Source organism: Anser cygnoides, chromosome 9, assembly GCF_040182565.1.
Source record: "Anser cygnoides isolate HZ-2024a breed goose chromosome 9, Taihu_goose_T2T_genome, whole genome shotgun sequence".
Classification (NCBI taxonomy): domain Eukaryota; kingdom Metazoa; phylum Chordata; class Aves; order Anseriformes; family Anatidae; genus Anser; species Anser cygnoides.
The window spans coordinates 9,899,255-9,920,630 of NC_089881.1; the positions used below are offsets into that span (position 1 = coordinate 9,899,255).

Sequence of the window (21,376 nt, forward strand, 5' to 3'; positions counted from 1 at the left end):
TACCCAGTACACCAGTACTTTCAGTAACAGAACTGGAGTGGGTGCAACTCCACTAGAAAATTACTTCCCCATTAAAAAAATGTATAGACAAAATAACAAAGCACCCACCACCTACGACTGAAATATCCACAGCAACAAGATCATATACAACAGAATTTCAAATTGTACATCAATTCAATTTAAATCTGAACCAAGTGAAATTTCATCTGTTTAACAGAGAAAAGTGTTGCTTTTCTAAACGCAGTGCACATTTATATCCAGACTTTTATCTCAGTAGATTAACAGAGCTACCATATATAGCACAGAGGTTGTATTTGATTGAAAGACAGTATTTCTAATTTAACCAACAAGGAGAGTGAAAAAACAGTAAAATGAAACTATAGGTACAGATTTATTAAGCAAAGAACACTGATCATTATTTAAATCAAAATAAATTTGAACCCTAATTCTTTTGATGGCAGGTCCATGAATAGTTGTGAGCCTAAGCATGTGGATGAGAAGCTACCATCAGTGCAAAGTGAACTCTAGTTATACCAACAGAGAACTCTGCTTCAAGAATACCTAGTTCACAATACTAGAGTAGCCCTTACGGACTTAGGACAATTTTAGTTGAAGCAAAGCAACCCAGTGTTTTGGGATTTTTTTTTTTCCATTTGGGTACATACTAGCAAAAGTCTGCTTTCAATCATATTTTCTTTTAATCAGAGATGCAACATCTCCTAATATTCAGCCAGCAACAAATGCTGATGACAGTGAAAAAAATTAGAGTACAAGTCACAGCTTAGGCTTAAAAACAGTGGATCTAGTAGCTGACTACAAACTTTATCAGGAATCCTTTCAGTCTCAATAACTAGAACCACTCAACGCCATAGAAACACATCAAAAGACATCCAAATTTTCTGTTAGAAAAGCATGCCACACTCTAATAACGCCCTTCTGGCACACAGGCATGTGGAAGAAATAACCTTTTGGACTATTGATAACCATTGGTGAGCTTCCAGTAAAAGAGCGTATTAATAAGTTGTTTTGAATCAGTTTTAACTGTAGAGGTCTGAGTATCATCTGATAACATATACTCTGCATGAAACAATGACATTTGACAAGCTGACTTATTCAAGCATAATATTAATGTTTAAATCACAACTTATCAAAGTACAGCACGATAATTCTGTATGTAAAAGCACAGCTTTAAGCAGTAACACACTTACCAGCTTCTGAAAAATCTTTGACATTCAATGCCCTTGAATCTGTGTGTAAGCAGAGCAGGGCCCCCAGCACTGTATGAGAATGTCAGCACATTCATGGTAGGGGAAGAGCATGGAGGTGTGCATGCACATCTACGTGCAAAGCCAAAGACGCAAACTGAAACAACTTCTTGCCATCCCTCCCTGACTTGAGGATAAGGCTCTTGGAGAGATTCAGACTTCCAAGTCACTATGTGCCTGCTGCAACAATAAACCAATCTCTGTCACCATCTACATAACAAACCAATGTTTACAAATGTGGCATGTATGACTCATTTACCTGAAATGCCCTCTGAAATATGACTTCTGTATCATGGAGAACCTCATTTGTAATTACACCAGATGCAAGTTCTTGACTTTTTAAGCTGTTTATTTTATATTACACGTGCTAGACTGTATTTGTGACTTGAGTCCCAGAGAAAAGAACAGCCTGAGGACGGCTGACTGGGCTGGTTACCTGCTAAATCAAACTGCTTGAAGTCAGGGTAAGTGGGGGCTCTTGCCACTTTCTTTAGGTAAGGTGCTAGTATGATTTATTGCCTGAATTTCATGGTGAGTCAAATAACTATTTTAACTATATTAAATGAAAACCTACCAAGACAAGCCAATCTGAGTGGCTGCAAAGAGACTTTAACCCTCAGCAACCTGTGGCAGTACATCTGAATAAGACTTTTTTTTCTTCAGGGTATACAAGAATTTGCCATTCTGAAGTGGCAAAAAGAATTAAACATAATGAATGCACTAAGAGTTGGATCAAACAAGCACACACCCACAAAAAAATCAGACCTCTTCAGTTCTTTGCCAAGGGATACACAATTTCTGTGTCCATAATCACAAAATACAAGTAACTATCCCTAATCACAAGTCTGTGCACATACACACATCAGGCCTTCTTCCTCTTCCTGCTCACCTTATTATCCTTTAGAAAAAGTGCCAACATTTCTTCTCTCCCATAGCGATAGTCTGCTAGTTTGTACTTTGGCAAAGCCGGAGACAGAGGAGGGGATGTCACACTCCCACCACTAGACAAAGCTCGCAGCCTAAAATAAAGCAGAAAAAGCAGTGAAAATTGAATTGAAAAGAATGCATCCTCAGCTCCATTATACTCTGCACATTTAGAGATTTGACATAAAATAAATCCAATCCTGAAAGCAGAGCACAAACATTTACTAGTCTAGCTTCAAAAAACTTACTGCTTCAACAAGAATACATTCCCTCATTTTTCCTGCAGCCAAAAGAGAGAGAAAATATTCCCAAATACTTCTTCAAAAAATTCAATTCATCCCCTGGAGAACTCCTCTATGTTGGCTGTGTAGTGAGCTAGCTACACCCCTGAACCCCTTAACTATTTACACTAGGTGCACAAAAATCAGTTTTATAATGCATCTTCCATAGATAAATATTGACAACAGCTTTTTTTTGATTCCTAGTTGACAAGAATAATTCTTATCACACTAAGAACAGTGCAGGAAACAATCTATTTTAAGGAAAAAATTTAGATATTTAGTAAAATTTAACAAACAGTAAAAGACAGCAAACTTCAGTGAGGTTCATTCCTCTGTCACTGCAGTCTCTAGACTTCACTACTACTCCAAACTCCTTTTGCAGGAATTAAAAATTAATAGCATTTCTCACTGTGTATATCTCATAGTTGCGTGTTTCAGTATAAAAGCTGTAGTAAACATAGCCACACTTCCCTTCTGAGACATTTTAAGCAATAAACTAACTTAGGACCAAATTCAGTATTTGTCTGTCGTCATGTCACACAGGCAAGCTACTCAACCACTTGCAGGTAGTATCTTACAGTTGTATGACATCAGTCCCACTCCATAGATTAGTTTCATTCTATACAATCATTTCCTCAGCTAGCCAACCACCTTCTATTTTCAAATCTGAAGAACGTTTTACAAAAGGATGCAAGTCAAGAAAAAAGAAGTAGGCCATTTTTCTATGCTATCCTTTGACATGCATTTTAAACAAGTAAAACAATGGAAACTACTTCCAACGATTTCAAAATTCTTGGAAGGAAAGCAATCTAAAATATTGATTCAAGGGCCACCTTTCACCTAATTACTGAAGCACGCTTTCTGGGGGTTGTTTTTGTTTTGTTTTCGTCCTTTTGACTGCACAGAAAGGAAAATAATTTACAAGTCAAACTAGTATATGATTTTTTGTTTGGTGCCACCCAGTGGCAGTTTCTTTACACGTCACTTCCAAATCAAAAATGCCTCAAGAGGCATTATTCAGAGGATTAGATGGATCAATGTAATGTTCAGCTCCAATCCAGATTAAATGTGACCTAGAGCTTCACTATTAAGAAGTGATACAGCAGCACACATGAATATACCACCTGAGTATACCTCAGCCCAAAAGAATTACAAATCTTACAAGAGTAATGGAATAAAATTGTAAAAATCAAGAAGCACAATGAAGTATAACATACTTTCATAAATAAGCTGCTTTTCAAACTAAATGGAGATTGAAGTCCTTCAGTATGACACAGCAATCAAATCACTGTTAAAGTGCCTTTTTTTTTTTAAAAAAAAGTTACCCCCCCCCCCTTTTTTTTAATATAACTTTGGCTTCCTTCCACCAATGAATCTAATCATGTTTGTTACACTGAAGAGCACTTCAGCATAAGCTATCTGCCTAGTGGGTGTATTTATAGATAGTGATAAAATCATTCTTTAACCTTCTTTCAATCCAAGAAAATAGACTGAGCTCTCTCATTGTTTTCTGAGCCACAAATCATGTCTTTTTCATACCCCACTTTTTTTTTGTAAATTACCTATCAAAATGTGTCAGCAGAAGTATGTTATTCCAGTGATAGCCTTACCATGTGCTACACAGCAGTTATACTTCCTATAACCACTCCCCACATTTATACATCTAAGGATCAGTTACTCTTCAGAAACCACACTAGCTAAAATTCTTGTTTGCGATCTCAGGTCATTAACAGTTTTTAAAAATGGAACAAATACTGAAAACTTACCACACCTGTGCAGTTACTATTAAGCAAAAGTCAAGACATGTCAGACAAGCTGAAAAACTTTCTACATCAGTATCTCTGTACAATGCCATGGATTCCCTTACTGCAGCTTTTCAATACTAAAAGGGGTCTTATAAAAAACAAACTTTTTTGCTCAGTCCAATAATGACAGGACAAGGGGGAATTAAACGGAAAGAGGGGAACTTTAGGAGGAAATTCTTCACTCAGAGCCTGGTGAGGCACTGGAACAGGTTGCCCAAAGAAACTGTGGATGCCCCATCCCTGGAGGCATTCGAGACCAGGTTAAACGAGGCCCTGGGCAACCTGAACTAGGGGTTGGAACTAGGTGATCTTTAAGGTCCCTTCCAACCCAAGCCATTCTATGAAAAAAGTTTGCTTACATACAGCGTTCAATCTGCTGACAACAGTGTACGAATTTCCCTATTAGTAAGTATCACATGGGAACACCAAACAACAAGAAAGCTATCTTCCTCACTTTGTATTCCTCTGAGATCATGAAAACGGTTCCTCTCCCAGTACTTGGTAGCAACATGAATGGTATGCACAACCATAACAAACTCTTTTCATACACAAAACAAATTCTAAAAACGAAGGTTAACTTTACAATATTGCTTTCAGCAACAGGTCAAGGACTGCACTGAAGCAGTAAGGAACAAAAGCATTATATCCCATTCAGTCTTATAATCTACCCAGTCCCAAAGAACAGGAGTCCGTAACAGTCTTCAAAAATTAAGATAAGGTTCCAGAGTCCCACAAAACAGAAAAAACTCACCATTCAGGCCCAAAGTTAAGCGTCTGAGTTTCTGCTGCCATTGTTTCTTGTTCTACTCCTCTTTCTTAAAAGTATGAACCTGAAAAATAAAAATGTTTACTATGAGAACAAGATGAATACAGTCCTCCATAAATACTTCAATGAGCCCAGCCCGTGGTAGGTGGGTTGGAATTAGATGATGTTTAAGGTTTTACGAACCCAAAGCATTCTAAAGCTAAATTTCTTTCCAATAAAAAATATGGCTGGTCACGCAAAAAAATGAAGAAAATCACTATGGGTTTTATTTTTTTTAAATAAGAAATCCGTTCCAGCTAACACAGATTAATTTACAAGTATGGGAGCAACTACATCAAGATCTCTTGGTTCAAATTCCTCTTAGCAGCTCAAACAGGTCACTGGATCAGTGGGGTCCAAGGAAACAACTTGTACAAGCAGCCACTTGTCAAATCAGTCATTATCACAAGACAACCAAACATGGAGAATTTGATGCATAATCCTCTTCTGTAAGAGCAGTAATGCTTAATTAACAGAATTGCAGCTTCCTGACAATAATAAGAGGATTAAAAACAACACTAGAATTAAAGCAAGAAAGATTGGCCAGTTGAGTGTCAGAGCATTCAAGAAGTTTCCACTGTTCATTCTTGAAAAATATGCCTCCTAAAGATCGAGTATAGCCAATGCTGTGACAACCTCCGAAATCTGCAAGCAGATGATAGTATTTTTACTTTCTTAGATTTATTTAGCTTTATTAAGCAAAATATGCACAACTTTTGACATCAGTTACTCTCATTCCTATTAGATAGGTCCCCAAAGTACCTAAGCGAAGGTCAGCTCAAGTTCCTATATATCAGGAGTATATGGACAACAGCAGACAAAGCCATGCTGGATGGGAAGGGACGAGACCAAAGCTACCTGGTTTTCTCTATGAGAAGCAAGTCCAGCCACATTGTTCTGAAGTAGTGGCTTTTGCAGTAAGAAAACAACAGCTCCTCTTTCCTTCCAGCAACAGCAAAACACAAAGAGGAAGTTTTTGTTTTGTTTTTAATATCAAACTCACTGTTGCTGAAGGCAGTGCTGCCCTCCCCCCTCTCAAAAAAAAGAAAAAAGGATTTGAAGCATTACCTACAGAAACTGGTTGATTAGACTGATGACTGATGACTGATGACATCACTGAAAACGTGATGGAAAAGAAAAAGACGGGCAGATAAAAGCAGAAAGGACATTAGTTTCTGAAGAAGAGAGAAAACTAAAGTAAGCAATTTTCTAATGTATGTACTACTGAAGTTACTGTACTAAAACAAAGCCTAAAAATTAACAGCCTGAAATTTAAGAAAAAGTCTAAAAAAATGCTCAAAATGCTTGGGCAGACCTCACCAGATCTTCTGGGCATAGACGTTACAAATAACTGCAAAACTTCCTGCAGCTTAAACCTACCAAACAATGTTTGGCTCATGTATTTTTTACTACATGCCATATTATTTTTTTCCCCATACTCTCTATATAATTTATATACAAATCCACAATACTTCTACGTAACGAAATGGGATCATCACTGCTTCATGCATCAGAAGGTAATACAGATTAAAATCAAAGTATGCAGCTAGTCTCAGAGGCCTAATTTGAGATTATTTTCATCTGCCTTTTTTGTTTTAAAGCAGCCAAAACTGATTAAGATATTGAAGACAAATCCATTCATCAGTTCTACAAATCAAACTTGAAAGGTGAAGTCAGGTGCCTAAAGAAGATGCACAACAGGCACCTGTGAAAACATTGTCGGGCAGTTCAAGCAAACCATCACACGCACGTTGGAAGAGAGAAGCCCCTGACAACCGCCAGTAGTGTACTGCTGCCTTGAGTGGACATCCGTCCCATCGCATCCTGCAGTGCCTGTAATCCTTCTGCTGGGGAGCGTGGAGAAGAGGAGCTTCAAGATCAACCCACGTGGATCACCAGAGAAGCTGAGATCATTAGCTCCTAACACTGAAGTTAGTGCAGCATCAGTAGTACAACATAGGCTAGCACTGAATGTTAAACTGCAATGAAAATACAGCTGAAAATCATCAGATAAAAGGACAAAGAACTAAAAAATGGTTAAGAGCAGTTTGCTGGTTATGGACCCCCTGGGCTCTACCCCTCTTCAGCCTTCCTCAAAACTGAAGTTTCTTTATTTCTCTATTAGACTCCTCAAAGACTGCTAGTCTCATCCCACTGTGCTGCGAAACAGTTTTCCTTGTCTTTTTGACCACCACAACTTCAGTTTGGGAACCAAAGCGTGGTGGCTTCACTGTCTTCCCTCTGTCATGTTCAGGTAAGTTACCTTCTCCCTTTAAGTTATTATGCCTGTATGAATCTTGAATTGAAAGCAAGACATCTGTAAGCGGATGAAATTGTAGTTGAACAAGAGGAAAAAAACAGTAAAAAACACATCTGCAGAAGATTTGAGGTATAACAGGTGAATTTACTCTAATAGGCAGTATTACCCACACACATGACATGCATGGGAGAGAAATTACAGGCAAAGCAGCACTCTTGAGAAGGAAGCACTCTGGAAACAGATACTGATTTGGGAGGAGGGCACCAGGAGGGAGCCAAGATGACACTCAAGAAAGCTGAGATGCCAAGAAGAACACACTGAGCCATGTCAAAGCAGAGAAGACAGGGAAAACAAAAACTGTGTGCTGCTGCTGTCGACTGGTTCACAAAGTGGCAGTCAAAAGCTGTGAGCATAAAAGGCAAAGTGGAGAGGAGCCTCTGACAGGGACTGCAGAGCACCTGCAGTCAGCAGGTTAAGGAGAAGCTGTCCTAACCGGAAAGGCAAGTTGGGATGGACCACGCGATGCTCACACAGAGGAAAGAGTCAGGGTGGAGCAAGAAAAAAGGTGAGGGACTAAGAAACACAGGACCTGATCTTTTATTCACTTTCAGCTATTTTGACCAACGAAAAGGCATGGATTTATCAGGTCTTTGTCTAGTTAATTTCTTAGGATCTAAACTTCAATATAATAATTAAAATGTTAATTTGAGTCTTTTTTAAAAAAATCTACACTGCCTCCTTATTCATCAAGGATGACAAATTACAAAATATGTATACACACCTATTATACTTCGTCCTTGCTATAATTTGATGAGTGTATAACCTCTTTTTGAACTGCAACAGTTTTGTAAATTAAGACGTTCTCCAAATTAATGGCTACTGATTGAGTAATCCACACAACCACAATTTTTAGATGGGCAAAGAACATACAGGGAGAGTTTTAAGTCTAAACAACAAACCAAGGCCACGTTTGGATGAAATCCAAATAGTACCACTGGCTGGGCAAGAATACTACCTGAGGGTTTCCCACCACTGCTTCAAAGGACAACTTTTTGGTCAAGATTTTCTTCAAATCGGGTCAGTCCTTGATCAAGATGCCAGTGCAACCCTACCAACAGTTGCAGCTTTCCACAGCAGTTTTGGGAAAAACATCATAAACTGCAATTGCTTCCTAAACTGGTACCGAGACCACGTTTTCCTGGGGCGGTACTGCAGCCACAGACCGGCTACCAGCACACAGGACTGCAAAAAGAAATCACCGACCCTGGACTGGCCAGAGGAAAAAACATTGGTTCTACCTTGTCAGCAGCTTAGTGCTCTGGAAGTCAGAAGTCCATCCACTGAGCGCACACAAAATGTAATCCAATAATGTTAAGCCTTTAAGTGGCTTTCCCTCACAATTAACAGGTGGTCATATAGGTAGAGAAGTTGCTATCAGCAACACTAATTTCATCGGTTTGCTTTAGGTACAATATTTTAGCAAGCTTGTGTTTGTTGGTTTTTTTTATTTTTTTTCAAGCTTTCTACTTAGGATCTGACAAATCTACTGAAGCTTACACAAATACCTACTTCAAACAAGTTTGAACTTGATTCTATCAGATAGATTTGTGTTAAAATGCTTAAGAAAATATTTCAGTTAGAAAATCCAAGGGCAGTTTTACAACTATTCTGGCACATTTTGGCCGTGAGCTCTATTTTATTAAAACATGTAGCTATTTAACAGCTATCTAGGCAAAAGGCTGCTTTTCAGAAATGTTGAAATATTTGAACTACCATGTTTTTCAGACTTTGCACAACCTCTGCATTTTACATAAAACAGTCATTTTAAGGCTTGTCCCTTACTCAGGCGTGCCTGAGTTCAGGTTTTCAGGAAATGCTAAATTCCTACAGCTCTATTTCAGAATTCGGCCACTTTGTACTACACTGCAATCTGTCTCATCAGGGTGCGTTGCTGCCTTCAATGGAGATGAACAGCCTTAGCATCCCAAGTTTGAGGCTATGCAACAACTGCATTCAGGTCTACCCATCTCATCTCTCCTACAGTTAAAATAATTAGATTTAGGCTGTCACTGCAATTTATACCATCGGGGCTGCTGCTTGCTTGGTCTTTTTTTTAATTACTGTTATTGACTTTGCAGACCTAAACTTTGGCAAAGCATATACAACTAGCATCCTTCCTGCACCCAGCCATTTTATTCTGACATCACCAACCGTTTGATCTAAGATGCTTAAGTATCCTTTCCTTCCCTTTCAAGGTAGTTCTGCTGCTACTGTAGGTCTGAAACAGCTTTAACTAAGAAATTCACTAAGAACATTTGAGACCCGAAGAACACAGTGAACGTCTAATGCAAGCAGATTTAAGAGCAAGGAACTGGGTTTTCCTTAAACATGGAACAGGAATTTAACAGCAGCGCTCCGCTACACAACAGCTGCATTACATCAAGACGATAAAACTTCATGTTTGCAAGCAGCTATAGAAAGCATCCACCAGGCACTACTATGGCTAACTAATTTCAGTGCCATTAACTGTTAAAAAAAAAAAAGCACATTAGCTGGGCATTAATGCTGATTTTCTCTAATTCTTGATAAATCAAAGAAAATCCAGAGCCATATGCAAGCGAGCTTTTAAAGTTTCAGCACAGTGGTAAACAGGATGACTCAGGTAGCTACGCTATCAGTCTGTTAGATATTAATCATAAGCTAAAGCAGACAACACTGATTAAAGGACACTGACAGAATTAAGGCCAACCAGCATGGATTTACGGAAGATATTCAATCAGAATATACTTTAAGAGTAGACATTTCACTGCTCAAGTAGCTGAAATAAATTTTAACATCTGCAGGACATCTCAATTAAGCACACTGCTAAAAAGGACAAAGTCATTCAGAACTGCCTGATAAATCTCAAATCACCACTTTTTTTTTTTTAAGACTTTCAACCTCCTCTTTTAAAGAATCTAAAAAAACTAATCTCAGAACATAAAATATTCTCAAAATACAGATAGAGTACAAATATAAGTAGCTGTCCTAAACTTCCATGGAATTCGTAGCATTGGCTCACATTACTTCTAAATCCCAGGGATGACAAGAATGGGTATGGTAATGGAAATGACACATCATCAATAAAACCATCATGAATTATTCAATTACTTGGTCCAGTATAGCAGGTTGCACTTAATAGGGCCAAGCATCCAATCAAAAGACTCACGAGCAGAAAACATAGGTGATGTACAACAGATGCAAGACTACTCTGGAAAAACAAAGTCCTTAAGCAACCTGAGATTTATGACAATGATCAGCTGAAAAGGAACATATGATACAACATGGACTAGAAAAGCTAACACAAAACACTGAATAAAGAAATAAGGAAATGCAGAGCAAAGAAGAATACTGCTTTCAGTTCTATTTTCAATAAGGCAAGGAGGCTGATAAACCAGGTGTTCAGAAATTGACAGAACATGACAGATACGCCTTACAGTGAAAAAAAGAAAAAACACATCTAAGCTCTATTTATTGAGCTTAAAGTGCAATTTAAGAAATATCTTGCTCAGTCTAGGAATGATCATGCAAGTAAAAAAGGCTGAAGACCCAGGATTATCCAGAGAATGGACTGAAGCAAGAAACTCAGAGATAACCAACAGAGTAAGCTGTTTCCAGGTCAACACCAGATGATTTTCTGAAAGGTATGTTCTAGTTTAAGCAGAAAATTAATCAAAAAATCCATTACTCTTATTACACAAGATGCCAGACAAGTCACAGTAGTCCCTTCTGACTTACCGAGTCTTTATCCTCATAAAGGGAGTGAATTTTTCAAGCCCTATCTACCCACATGCCAAGAAGTTTTCCCTAAAGGAATAATGTCTGAGCCATCCATTTCTCCAGAAACTATGCCTCTATTACAGTTGCATTTTCAGATCTCTTTTAAAGTCGTATCTTTTCTGTCTCAAATCACTGCAAAAAATCTCTCAGCGATTTCTGGTCAAATATTGCCTGCAACATTCTCAAAAGCAGGACCAAACTGACCAGCTTCTGCTCACTTCTACATTCACCTAAAACTTCAAGGAGCACTGCAGCTTGCAACATGTTGCACCATAGTCAAAAGTGAAAAACACAAGAAGTAGGAAACAAAGCTATTTTGGGATAGGATGACAAGAGAGACTACAGAGACCTGCACACCTAACAAAATCCAAGAAAAATAAAGCAACAATTAAATACCGCATTGCCAGATGTTTTCTGCCTTTCCTACCTGTTGTGAGCTTGGTGGTTAGAGGAAGGGTAGAGAGTTATCCACTTCTTGCTTCACCTGAACACGAGCAAACATGAAAGCTTTTCCCCGTGTGTCAGCCAGAAAGCAGCGTGACCTCCACCTTTATTATGAGACCTCAGCCGGAGGCAGACAGCAGCGATTAAGCTCCAAGCAGAGTCAGGGGACCACACCCTTGGCCCTGCCACTGGCTGGAACACAAAGCACTTCTCCTTCCAAATCCTGGCCCAAAGCTCTGCCAGCACTGCTTCCCAGCCGAAAATCACTTTCACATCTGTCTCTACCTTGTACACAGAAAATCTGCTGCTAGGTGAATATTTAGCTCGTGTTATTCCACAGAGTGTTACAGGTCAGGATGCTGAGTTTGTCTACCTGCTTCTGGTCAAGTGCTTCACCGCCAGTAGCAAGGCTACAGGAATGCAACCAAGAAGTCACTGCAGCATTTCTCTCCTGCTTGTCACACACATTACACAGCCCACGTGTGTACATGAAATGGCAGAGCAAAGTTTCAGACTACATGCACTGAATTAGTCTGGGCTGTTGTGGTTTTTTGGTTTTGCTTTCATTACCATTTCTACAAGCAGCTTCTTCGGGCTTTGTAGAAATCTTCCCTCCCTGCCTGCCCCCTTGAGGTTTCCTATGCATGCAGTTCTGAGACATACTATACTTTAGAAAAAATAATATTCAACAGTCAGAAAGTGTCAAATAAAGAGTCTCAGCAGAGAGAATTAGTATGTGTATCAGACTGCATGTGTTCATCAACCAGGAAATTAGAAATTACCTTGTTACTACATATGAATTACTTGAGTTTTTAATAGCTATCACTTTTTTCTATTTATGTTATTATTGCTAAAGGCATCCACTTGCTTTGATCTAAGAACTGTATCTTTGTAAGCTAACTTGTGATGCGATCCTGATTCTGTGCCTTAGGATAACAGATAAAGAAAATGACATATGCAGATGATTCAGCATTAACTAAAACGAGTAAAATTTCCACTGGTTTTAAGGGTAGTTAAACCAGTCCTCTAATTTATTAAATCACGTTATTAGTTGTTTATACTTTCAAGCCTTACCAGATGATATTTCTATGATCAGCCTCTCTCACTTCTATCGCACACGTTATCCAGCCTAATGCTTGACACAATCCCTGCTGTGAGCAGGGGCTGGAGCAGGCGACCGCCAAAGGCTGGTCTCTTCCAACCTGTACTGTCCTCTGATTCTGCCACACATGGCTCACAAATCCCGGTTTGAAAATCCATTACTTGTCAGTCACATCAACTCCTTGACACATCTATCCATTCATCATCACAAAACTTCACCCAAAGTAATCTGCGTATGAAGTTTTCCTTCCGTTCCTTCCTATCTGAACTGACACACTGCCATATCCAGACCACACATCTTTTACCCAATCTGATCTACACATGTGGAGTTACAGTCTCCGAATCTCCCTGTCACACAAATCAGCATCTTTAACATAAAAGACTATCAACAGAATACAACGCATTCAAATTTATCATCAGTGACGGGGGGAGTATTTCTGTACTGAATGAACGTGATTAAATATGTGGGAAGAGGACATGAACTTCACAAAATACAACACATCGTGCTTACTTCCACTACTGTAACAGCTGTTTAACATGCGAAAGTATTTTTCCAACCAGTTTATTTTCCTGACATATTACACGTAAGTTAGCTTATCTGTTCATAATGGAAAGTTAAATATACAATAGACGCTGATGAGGGCATCAAATAATCATTCTTCTTCATTTGCCTAGATTCTTGAAAACATACAGCCGAAGAGAGAAAATTATAATGCACAGCTTTAATAATTAGCTGAAGGAATCAAAGACTAGAAAGCAATCCAAAAGGTACTGTCAACAAGACACTATTTTGAGACAAGTTTTCTAAATGACCATCAAAATTACTCATTGACCTATGTAATGACTCCATTACTTCTACAGAGCTCCTGGTATCCTTTCTGCTTTTCTCCGAAATCCCCTGAGGTCTAGATATCCAGCTTCTACATATTACGAGCTTTAAGGATTGTAGTAATAGCTCACTCCTGAAAACACACACTGATTTCACACTTGCCCAAAGCCTCAAATGCATCAAAACAATTCTACGCATTCTTTCCATACAAAAAAATCTAGCAAGAGGGCCATATATTTTTCAATGGGAGTCTAGTTTCTTGCAGACCTCAAGCCACTGCTGCAGTGTTACTACCTTCAAGGACTGTTTAAACACTTTCAGAAAGAATGGATTGACAGCCCGCTCTGTAAAAAGCAGAACTGGGCACATTTTGTTGATTTTGTAATCAACAACACTGTGGCAATCTTACCTACTAAGAAAGCAATGCAAAGATCTTGGTCTTCTACAGTCCCCTACTACCGTCTGAGCTAAAGATGAAAAAATAATGATACTGTCACTATGATGAGCCACATTTTTATAAAATATACGTATATATTTATATATATGTATTAGTATGTATACACACACACTACCACCAACCACAAGAGGGCCAATGTGGTATAGACCTTATAATTTAAAGCACTTAATTCTTAGTTCCATCCACAACTTAAGTACATCTTGAGTAAACCTGCTAGGTTTTCTGTTCGGATGGTTTTCCATCAAGACCAATCTTTTCGGCAGTCAAAAGATGTTCAGAACTTGACTACAACAGAAGAGAGGCAAAACCATGCTGCAAACTGACTTCATTCTCATCAAATACCACCCTCCCCGCAACATTTCATAAACCTAAGTTTTCAAATGTCACTCATTTCAAAGGTCAATGTTTATATATAAAGCGCCTATCACCATATTGATAAACACTCTTTGGAACAATTAAAATCAATTGTCATTTGTCACAATTGTCAAATGTCACAATTAAAATCAATTAATGAGAAAGCCACCCAAAGAAAGAGTCCTTTTCAACAAAAACACTTCTTCAATAACAAAGAGGAAATAGGTTTTTCCTTACCAAAATGTCCGATGGGTCTCTAGCAAGATATATAGAAAGGAGAAAGCAGATCAGGCCTATGCTCTTGTTTGTGAACTGTAATTTTGTTGCTCAGTCCCTTACCTCTTTCTAGCTCTAATCATGAATTAAACACAGCTCATCTCCCCTCATCTTTGAGCAGCACTGAGGAAAAAACAGAAGTATGACAAAAATGCTACAAAAATGATTTTATTTTTTTTTTTAAACTCAGACTGTGAGAAGATTTAACCTCATAGTTTAAAAGCACTATGACGGAATTTTAAAGACCTCAGTGAAAGAATAAGAAACATACATGTGACAGTTACTTGAACTTACAAGATCAGACAAAAGTAGGCAGAGTCAAATTTCATATTCTTGTTATTGCAAACAAAAAAATCTGAAGAGCTGAATGCCTGAACCAATTCAGAGGAGGGGAAAAAGGGGAAGGAAGAGACAATGGTTCAGATGCCTTGCTCATCTTCATAAATTACTGTGCACTTATGTTTCCCTTACATACTTACATAATTACAAAGATCTTTCAGCAGAGGCATGTAGTAGCAAACAACCTCTTCAGCCAGTCTGCGTGGCTACCCCAATGAGATGATCTATGACTGACATCCAGCCTGCTTTAAATGAAGTAACTACAAATCTTAGAAGCACTACCAACATTTTTCTTACATTCAGGTTTAAGAACCTCCAGTATACTGGAGCTTCCTGGAGCTCTATTTAGACAACTGGCTTTACGGTACGGGACAGCAAGAGTAGATGAGATGCAGTAGTATTTATTCTGAATTCCTCAAAGCAACCTTCCTTATCCACCCCCCCCCCTTGACATTCAAAGTCTTCATCAATCAAGGATTTAACGGTTTGAAAAATGAAGTTGTACAGATACCAACTCTGTATTTATAAGCAATTCTCTCATGTCAGAATAAAAATCACATTTTTCATGTAACATACTGTTTTGTTCTTATTTTAAAATACAGACTCAAGGAAACATTCAGAAAAGGTCCTAAAATAAATCCTGCAACCAACTACCCCCACACATGTTCATGTAACCAGGTACTGGGAGATCCCAAGCAGCTCTTGAAATCATTAAGAAAGTCCAGTATTCACACACAATATTGTCAGATACCAAAAGGGCCTATCAATGCTTCAACACAAGAATCAGGTCTTGCTGGAACTGACAGCTTGCATTCAACTTCCACACATAAATCTTTACCTTCTTTTTAATACAGTTGACTATTAGACAGAATCTTTATTTTCAGTCAGATACAGTGAGGAATTAACACTAACACACATGACCTTTGACATCAGGTAACTTGCAGAACGCGTGCCTGTAAGCGCGTGGTGGGTAAAAGGGGTGCAGAGTGGCAACAGACACTCCAGTGTTTCTGCTGATCCCCCTAGGACTGATTACGGCACGCATTTTTATCTCGACATCTGCTAACTACTCAAAGAACGCCTTGCCAAGTGAATGACAAGAATACCAATACCTCACAATGCTAAAAATCTCATCTATTGGAAGCCACCACCCAATAACAGAGCTCAACAACCCCAGAGGAGAGCTTTTGTTGGTGACTGCAGCAACCGATTTTGTTTACAACATTTCCAAAACATCCCACTGTCCATCTACCAAGTGTTACATTGAGGGAAGAGCAAATGAGTTTATGTTTACTACAAAACTTCTTAAAAACAAAAGCAACCAGCAGCATTATGGGGAAAAGGAAAAGAAAATTACACGTACTTTCCAGGAACTTGCCCAAGTCAGCTCCTGAAGCAAGAAAATAGAATGAGCAGCAAGAAGTTAGAAGAACGTAAACAGAATTCAGAAGTTTGTTCCCCTCCCACCCAAGAAAACACACCTGTAAGAATTATAGTAAGAGATAAAGCATCGCAGCAGCAAACCAATGTTAATCTGATGGTTACTGAGGAAAACAGGTTTTATTTCAGAAGTACTAGTTGGCAGCATCTCATTTTGGTCTACAACTTGTCCCACTTCAAAGTGCAATTACACAGAGTTGAAAGAACGGCAACTGCTTTGTTTACACTGAAACTACTTGTCTTGGATCAATACCAAATGTACACAACTGTGATCGATGTGCTCTCCGGGCTACCAAGGCCTCGCCACTCAAACACTGCCGGTCATTGCTGCTCGCGACGCCCTGCCGCCCGGGGGGCAGAGAGGGGCTCGGGGCTCCCTCCTGCCTCGGGCCGGGTACCCTGACAGGGCCGGGCGTGCCCAGAGCGGGACAGGAGCTGCTACGAGGGCGCACCTGCCCGAGGCACGGCCGGAAAGCGGCCCAGGCCGCCGGGCTGGGAGTGGACGGGCAAGTTCACGCAGGTCAGCGGGAGGGGACCCGGAGCCGGGCCGCAGTCGCCGGCCCCACAGGGCCCAAGGAGCCCCAGACGGCCCCTGACAGGCTACAACGCCCGCCCCAGGACCGCGAGGACAAGGCCGGGCCCGCAGCCCCGGGGCAGAGGGGGTCCGGGCCCGGCGGAGCCCAGGGCAGGGCGAGCAGGAGGGTCCCGCAGAGCCGGGCCGGGCCGGGCCGTGCCTCCCGGTAGGCCGCGGGGCGCCTCAAGGCTGCAGCACCCGCGGCGGACGGGAGCCGCCGGCGAGACCGGTGTTCGGCCCGCGGCCTGAGGTCCGGCCCGCGGCCGGGGGCAGGCGACGGGGCCGGTCGGGGCGGCAGCGGGGCGCGGCGGCGGCGGCGGGGCGGCGTTACCTGCGCTCCCGGACGGAGAGACCCGCGCGGCCGCCGCGACTCCTCGGCCCCAACAACACAAGATGGCGGCCGCGCCGCCACGCAACGTCACGTGAGGACAGGCCCCGCCCCCCCGCCGCCGCCGCCGCGGGACCCGGATGCCCGGCGGCCCCGCCCCGCCCCTCCCCCCGCCCTCGCGGAGGCACCGCCCGCGGCTCCGGCGGCTGCGCGCGCAGCCCCGCGGGAGCGCGCCCCCTGCCGGAGGCGCGTGCACGCTGCCCCCCTCTCCCCCCCTCGCAGAGCCCTGTGGGAAGGAGGCGGTGCGCGCCCTGAGGGCCCGGCGGGCTGTGAGGCGCCCGGCCCCAGCCAGACGGAGGGCTTCGTCTCAGCCCTGCCCGGCTCGTCCCTTTAAAAACCAGCAGGAGCTCAAAGCAAACTTTTTTTATTTTTTTACCCAGCTAAAAATACTGTTTTATTTTTAGTCCTAAAATCCATATTAGTCCATGGTGCAGAATAGCCCCATGTGGTTCCTGCAGCCCCAAAGCCTATTCTTAGCCGTTACGCACCAGCGGAGATATAACTGTTTTCAGCTGAAACAGTTCCGCTCCAGTCATGATTCCAGCCACGGTCCATTTGGCTTTCCCCCTCCCTCCGCTAGGTGAATAAATACTTGTCATTGTGCGCTGAGCGCCAGCCAGAAATGATGCAGCGGTGAATGCAAGTGGTGCCTCCGAGCTGGGGGGCTGAAAGCCTGTATTTCTTGGCGTTTGTTTTTTAGCTGACAGCAACAGACTACTTCGCCCCAAAATCTTAGAGTGAAATTTCTCCCTTAGGAGGCCATGATGTAAAAGCAAAGCTCCCTAACCAGGAGCTGGCCTCTGATAAGCTACATTTGATCCCCCTCGTTGCTGTCACACAGCTGAAGTCAATGCTAATAACGGTCTGGGGAGAGGGAGAGGCAGCACTGCACCGCGAGCTGTCAGCAAGAACTTCCAGCTTTGCTACAGAAGTGGCTGTACCTTATTATTCTACTTAGTGAACATGAGTCTGAGTACTCAAAATATTTTCACATGCTGTAAGGCAAGCTTTATCTGAGCTGGGAGATGTTTAGCACTCGTAGAGATTTTTTTTCCCACAGTTTGTATAAAGATATCGTTGAGACAAAAAAAAAATCAGGAAGAGAATGTCTATAAGATGTCTCATCTGCAGAATTCTTTTTCTATTTTTATTTTTAAATATCTCAGGAACCTCAGATGACTTTTTTTTTTAAATCTTTTTTTTTTTTTATAATAGCAGGTGCCTCTTCAGTCCTCCACAACTCTCAGTCAAGCAGAGCATGAAGACTGTCGTGAAAATTCAAGACTATATCCGTGTGGTTAAATTCCTGCATGGTTTAATTAGAGGACTACTACATGTTGTCTATGTATGAAATTACCTCAGCAGCTAGTCTGACATTTACTAGGGTACCGAGGGCATGATGTACTTCAGAGCCCTCTCAATTACCATACCAATTCATCTGCACTATTAAAAATACAAGTGCAAGGGAAGGGCATCCCTAACGAACCAGAAACCTTCCCTATTGACCCATTGTTGTCACCCATCCTAGCCCGCCTCCCTCTGTAGAGCAGTGGAGCAATGAAGACAGAGCACAGCTTTGAAATGGTAAATAATCATGATAAAGCAGCCCTGAAGATGTGGCAGAGTTTGTCATGCCTTCTCTCCCCACCCCCAGTTTAGTTATTTGGAAAAGCAGCTCCTGTTTGTTGAAATATTGGGCATTTTGTCTGAGAAGAGCCAACATCTTCTCAGCAGCCTGTCTTCCATGGGAGCGGAGAAGCATCCTCATTTGTCATGTCCCTAAAATAATGATAAAAACAGCAGACAAGGCAGGCAGGTGAACATCCAACTGTGGTTTTTAAAGGCAGTCACTTCAATGCATCTGTCACGTCAGACGGCTTACTCTTAAAAGACAAAGCACCACTATAAACACTGCTACTTCTGCAACACCCAATTATTTTAAGACATCCTTCTCACATTTGGCAAGCTGAGTTTGAAAAGCAAGAGTAAAGTACTCCAGTTATTCCAATCCATCTTGCGAAGGGATTTATTTGGACACTCCCATAAGATTAAAATTAAATGTAGTCACCTATGTAACCTCACAGCTAAAGCCTGAACTCTAAGCCATGAAGAACCTGGAGGAGAGAGACTCCCTGATCATATTGTTTCCCTTTCCCTCTTGACTGTGCCTACACTGAGCTTTTTAGGTAAGACATCCTGCCATCTATCACATGGTGTCTGTTCCCTACAGCCCTACCATGAGTATGACAGTAGCATCAGTGAGAAACACGCTGCAATCCGAGTATCTGCTCTCAGTGCTGGCTGAAGCACTCATGACTTCTCTGCTGTACATTTCCTACTCTGGGAAAGTTTAAACAAAATTCCTCCAGGGATACAGGACTAGCTGGAGTTCCTGTTCTAGGAGATAAATGACTTGACACAAGTCTTCATCCATTCTGGGAAAGACCTGTATCCGCAGCAGGCTTTTCATCAAACTTCTCTACTTATCCTCACAAGCAGATTTAGACTCACTTGGGGCATCAGTCATGCCAGACTGGCATCGACATACCAGCAGGCATCAGTAAGTAAAGTTGGTATTGCCAGGACCTTTAAAAGCCACCTGTGATGACACCAGGCATAAAGGGAAGACAGCATCAAGAACTGTAATACATTAATTATAGCTAACTAAAATTAAGTAGATCTTGTCAGCCAGTAACTATTGGCTCAGGCATTCAGCTAAGCAATTTCTTTTTTAGTATTTCTGTATGACCTAATGACATTGTTATTTAGTTTGATAGTTGCCAGCAAAACAGAACAATTTAAAGAACAATTAACTTCCCAATCTCAATTCTTGCAAAGCTGATTTCAAAATTCACGTTGCTACAATTTCAAAATAAACGTACATCCAAAAGCATTTATTCTTCAATGCACTGAATAAAGGCGACAGCTAGCAGCACCTGTTTGAGTTGAACAAAGCTACTCTGGCAGAAAACTGAACACTATAAAACCTGACACTCTCGTCCTCTAAATGCCAGAGAAGACAATCCTCATAGAAGAACGCTGGGCTGGGACAAAATCCAATTAACCCAGGAGACTGGCATCCTTTTGGAAAAGGACTAAGGAGCAAAGTCTTGATCACAGACAGATAAGTTCCACAGCTGACTGATACTCCTTTAAGAGGGCAGCTGCAGCAGTTTTTTCCGCACGTTTACAAATTCTCCCTGTTCCCATTGACCCAACACAGCCACCTTGTCCTGCTGCAAATGCACAGCTAAAAGCAAGAATCCACCCTCCCAGGCTCTGCAGCCTGAGCTATGCCCAGTTCAGACACTGTTGATTTCCTCATTGAAACTTGTCAGCTGGAATTGAATCAAAATTATTAAAAAACAAACATTAGAAGTTTTCTTTCCACTCTCCCCTGCTGCTGCCCCAGCCTCCTCACACAGCTGCATGTGCAAATCAGCAAATGGCAGCAGTGCTTGCTTTACTGCATGGAAAGAAAAAAAAAACTAAAAATAAAAAATAAAATCGAGAGCTGTAGTGTTGCCATTTTCCCACAGAAATGAAGACTAAGGAGCCCTCATCCAGATTTTACTTTATCTCAGAGACCCAAGAGCTCATACACACAACAAACACATCAACTGCCTACAACACGCAGAGCCATACTGAAGGCCTATGCTGGATAAAATATTTACATCTTTCCTTTCATTACTGGATTGTGCCTGCACTGATGCACAGTTAAGCCTGCTCCTGAGCCCTCCATGCTGGCCCCGCCAGCAAAACTTAGCAGATCACCAACACCAGAACCAAGTGCTTGGACACACATTCAGACTTCCATGCATCTTTTTCCACTTATATAAAAAGGGAAGGAGGAAATACAAAGCCATATGTAGCTGAAGCAACCTGCCCAGCTCCCAGCTGGGGCACTACCAGGGCTGAGATGCAGTGGCTATTTTAAGAAAAGGGAAGGCTGACAGAGTTCAGCTGTCAACACTTAGCAGTGGACAGCATTTCAAATATTTACATGGTCATGTCT

General features: G+C 41.3%; 1 protein-coding gene across 11 annotated transcripts in view; it reads right to left on the reverse strand.

The window, feature by feature from the left end:
* Nucleotides 1-17,441, reverse strand: part of GIGYF2 (GRB10 interacting GYF protein 2) — a 78,572-nt gene extending 61,131 nt beyond the window's left edge. For 9 of the 11 annotated variants that reach the window (XM_067002626.1, XM_067002624.1, XM_067002620.1 and 6 more), the window contains exons 1-3: nt 17,305-17,441; nt 5,027-5,105; nt 2,155-2,284 (exon numbers count right to left, since the gene is read on the reverse strand). In XM_067002626.1, coding sequence (XP_066858727.1) covers nt 2,155-2,284; nt 5,027-5,067 — 171 coding nt within the window. In that variant the 5' untranslated portion in view covers nt 5,068-5,105; nt 17,305-17,441. Of the gene's footprint in view, nt 1-1,208; nt 1,248-2,154; nt 2,285-5,026; nt 5,106-16,322; nt 16,353-17,304 lie in introns of those variants that run through there. The other 2 variants (XM_067002617.1, XM_067002625.1) reach the window with 2 other exon arrangements.
* Nucleotides 17,442-21,376: the final 3,935 nt, after the last annotated feature.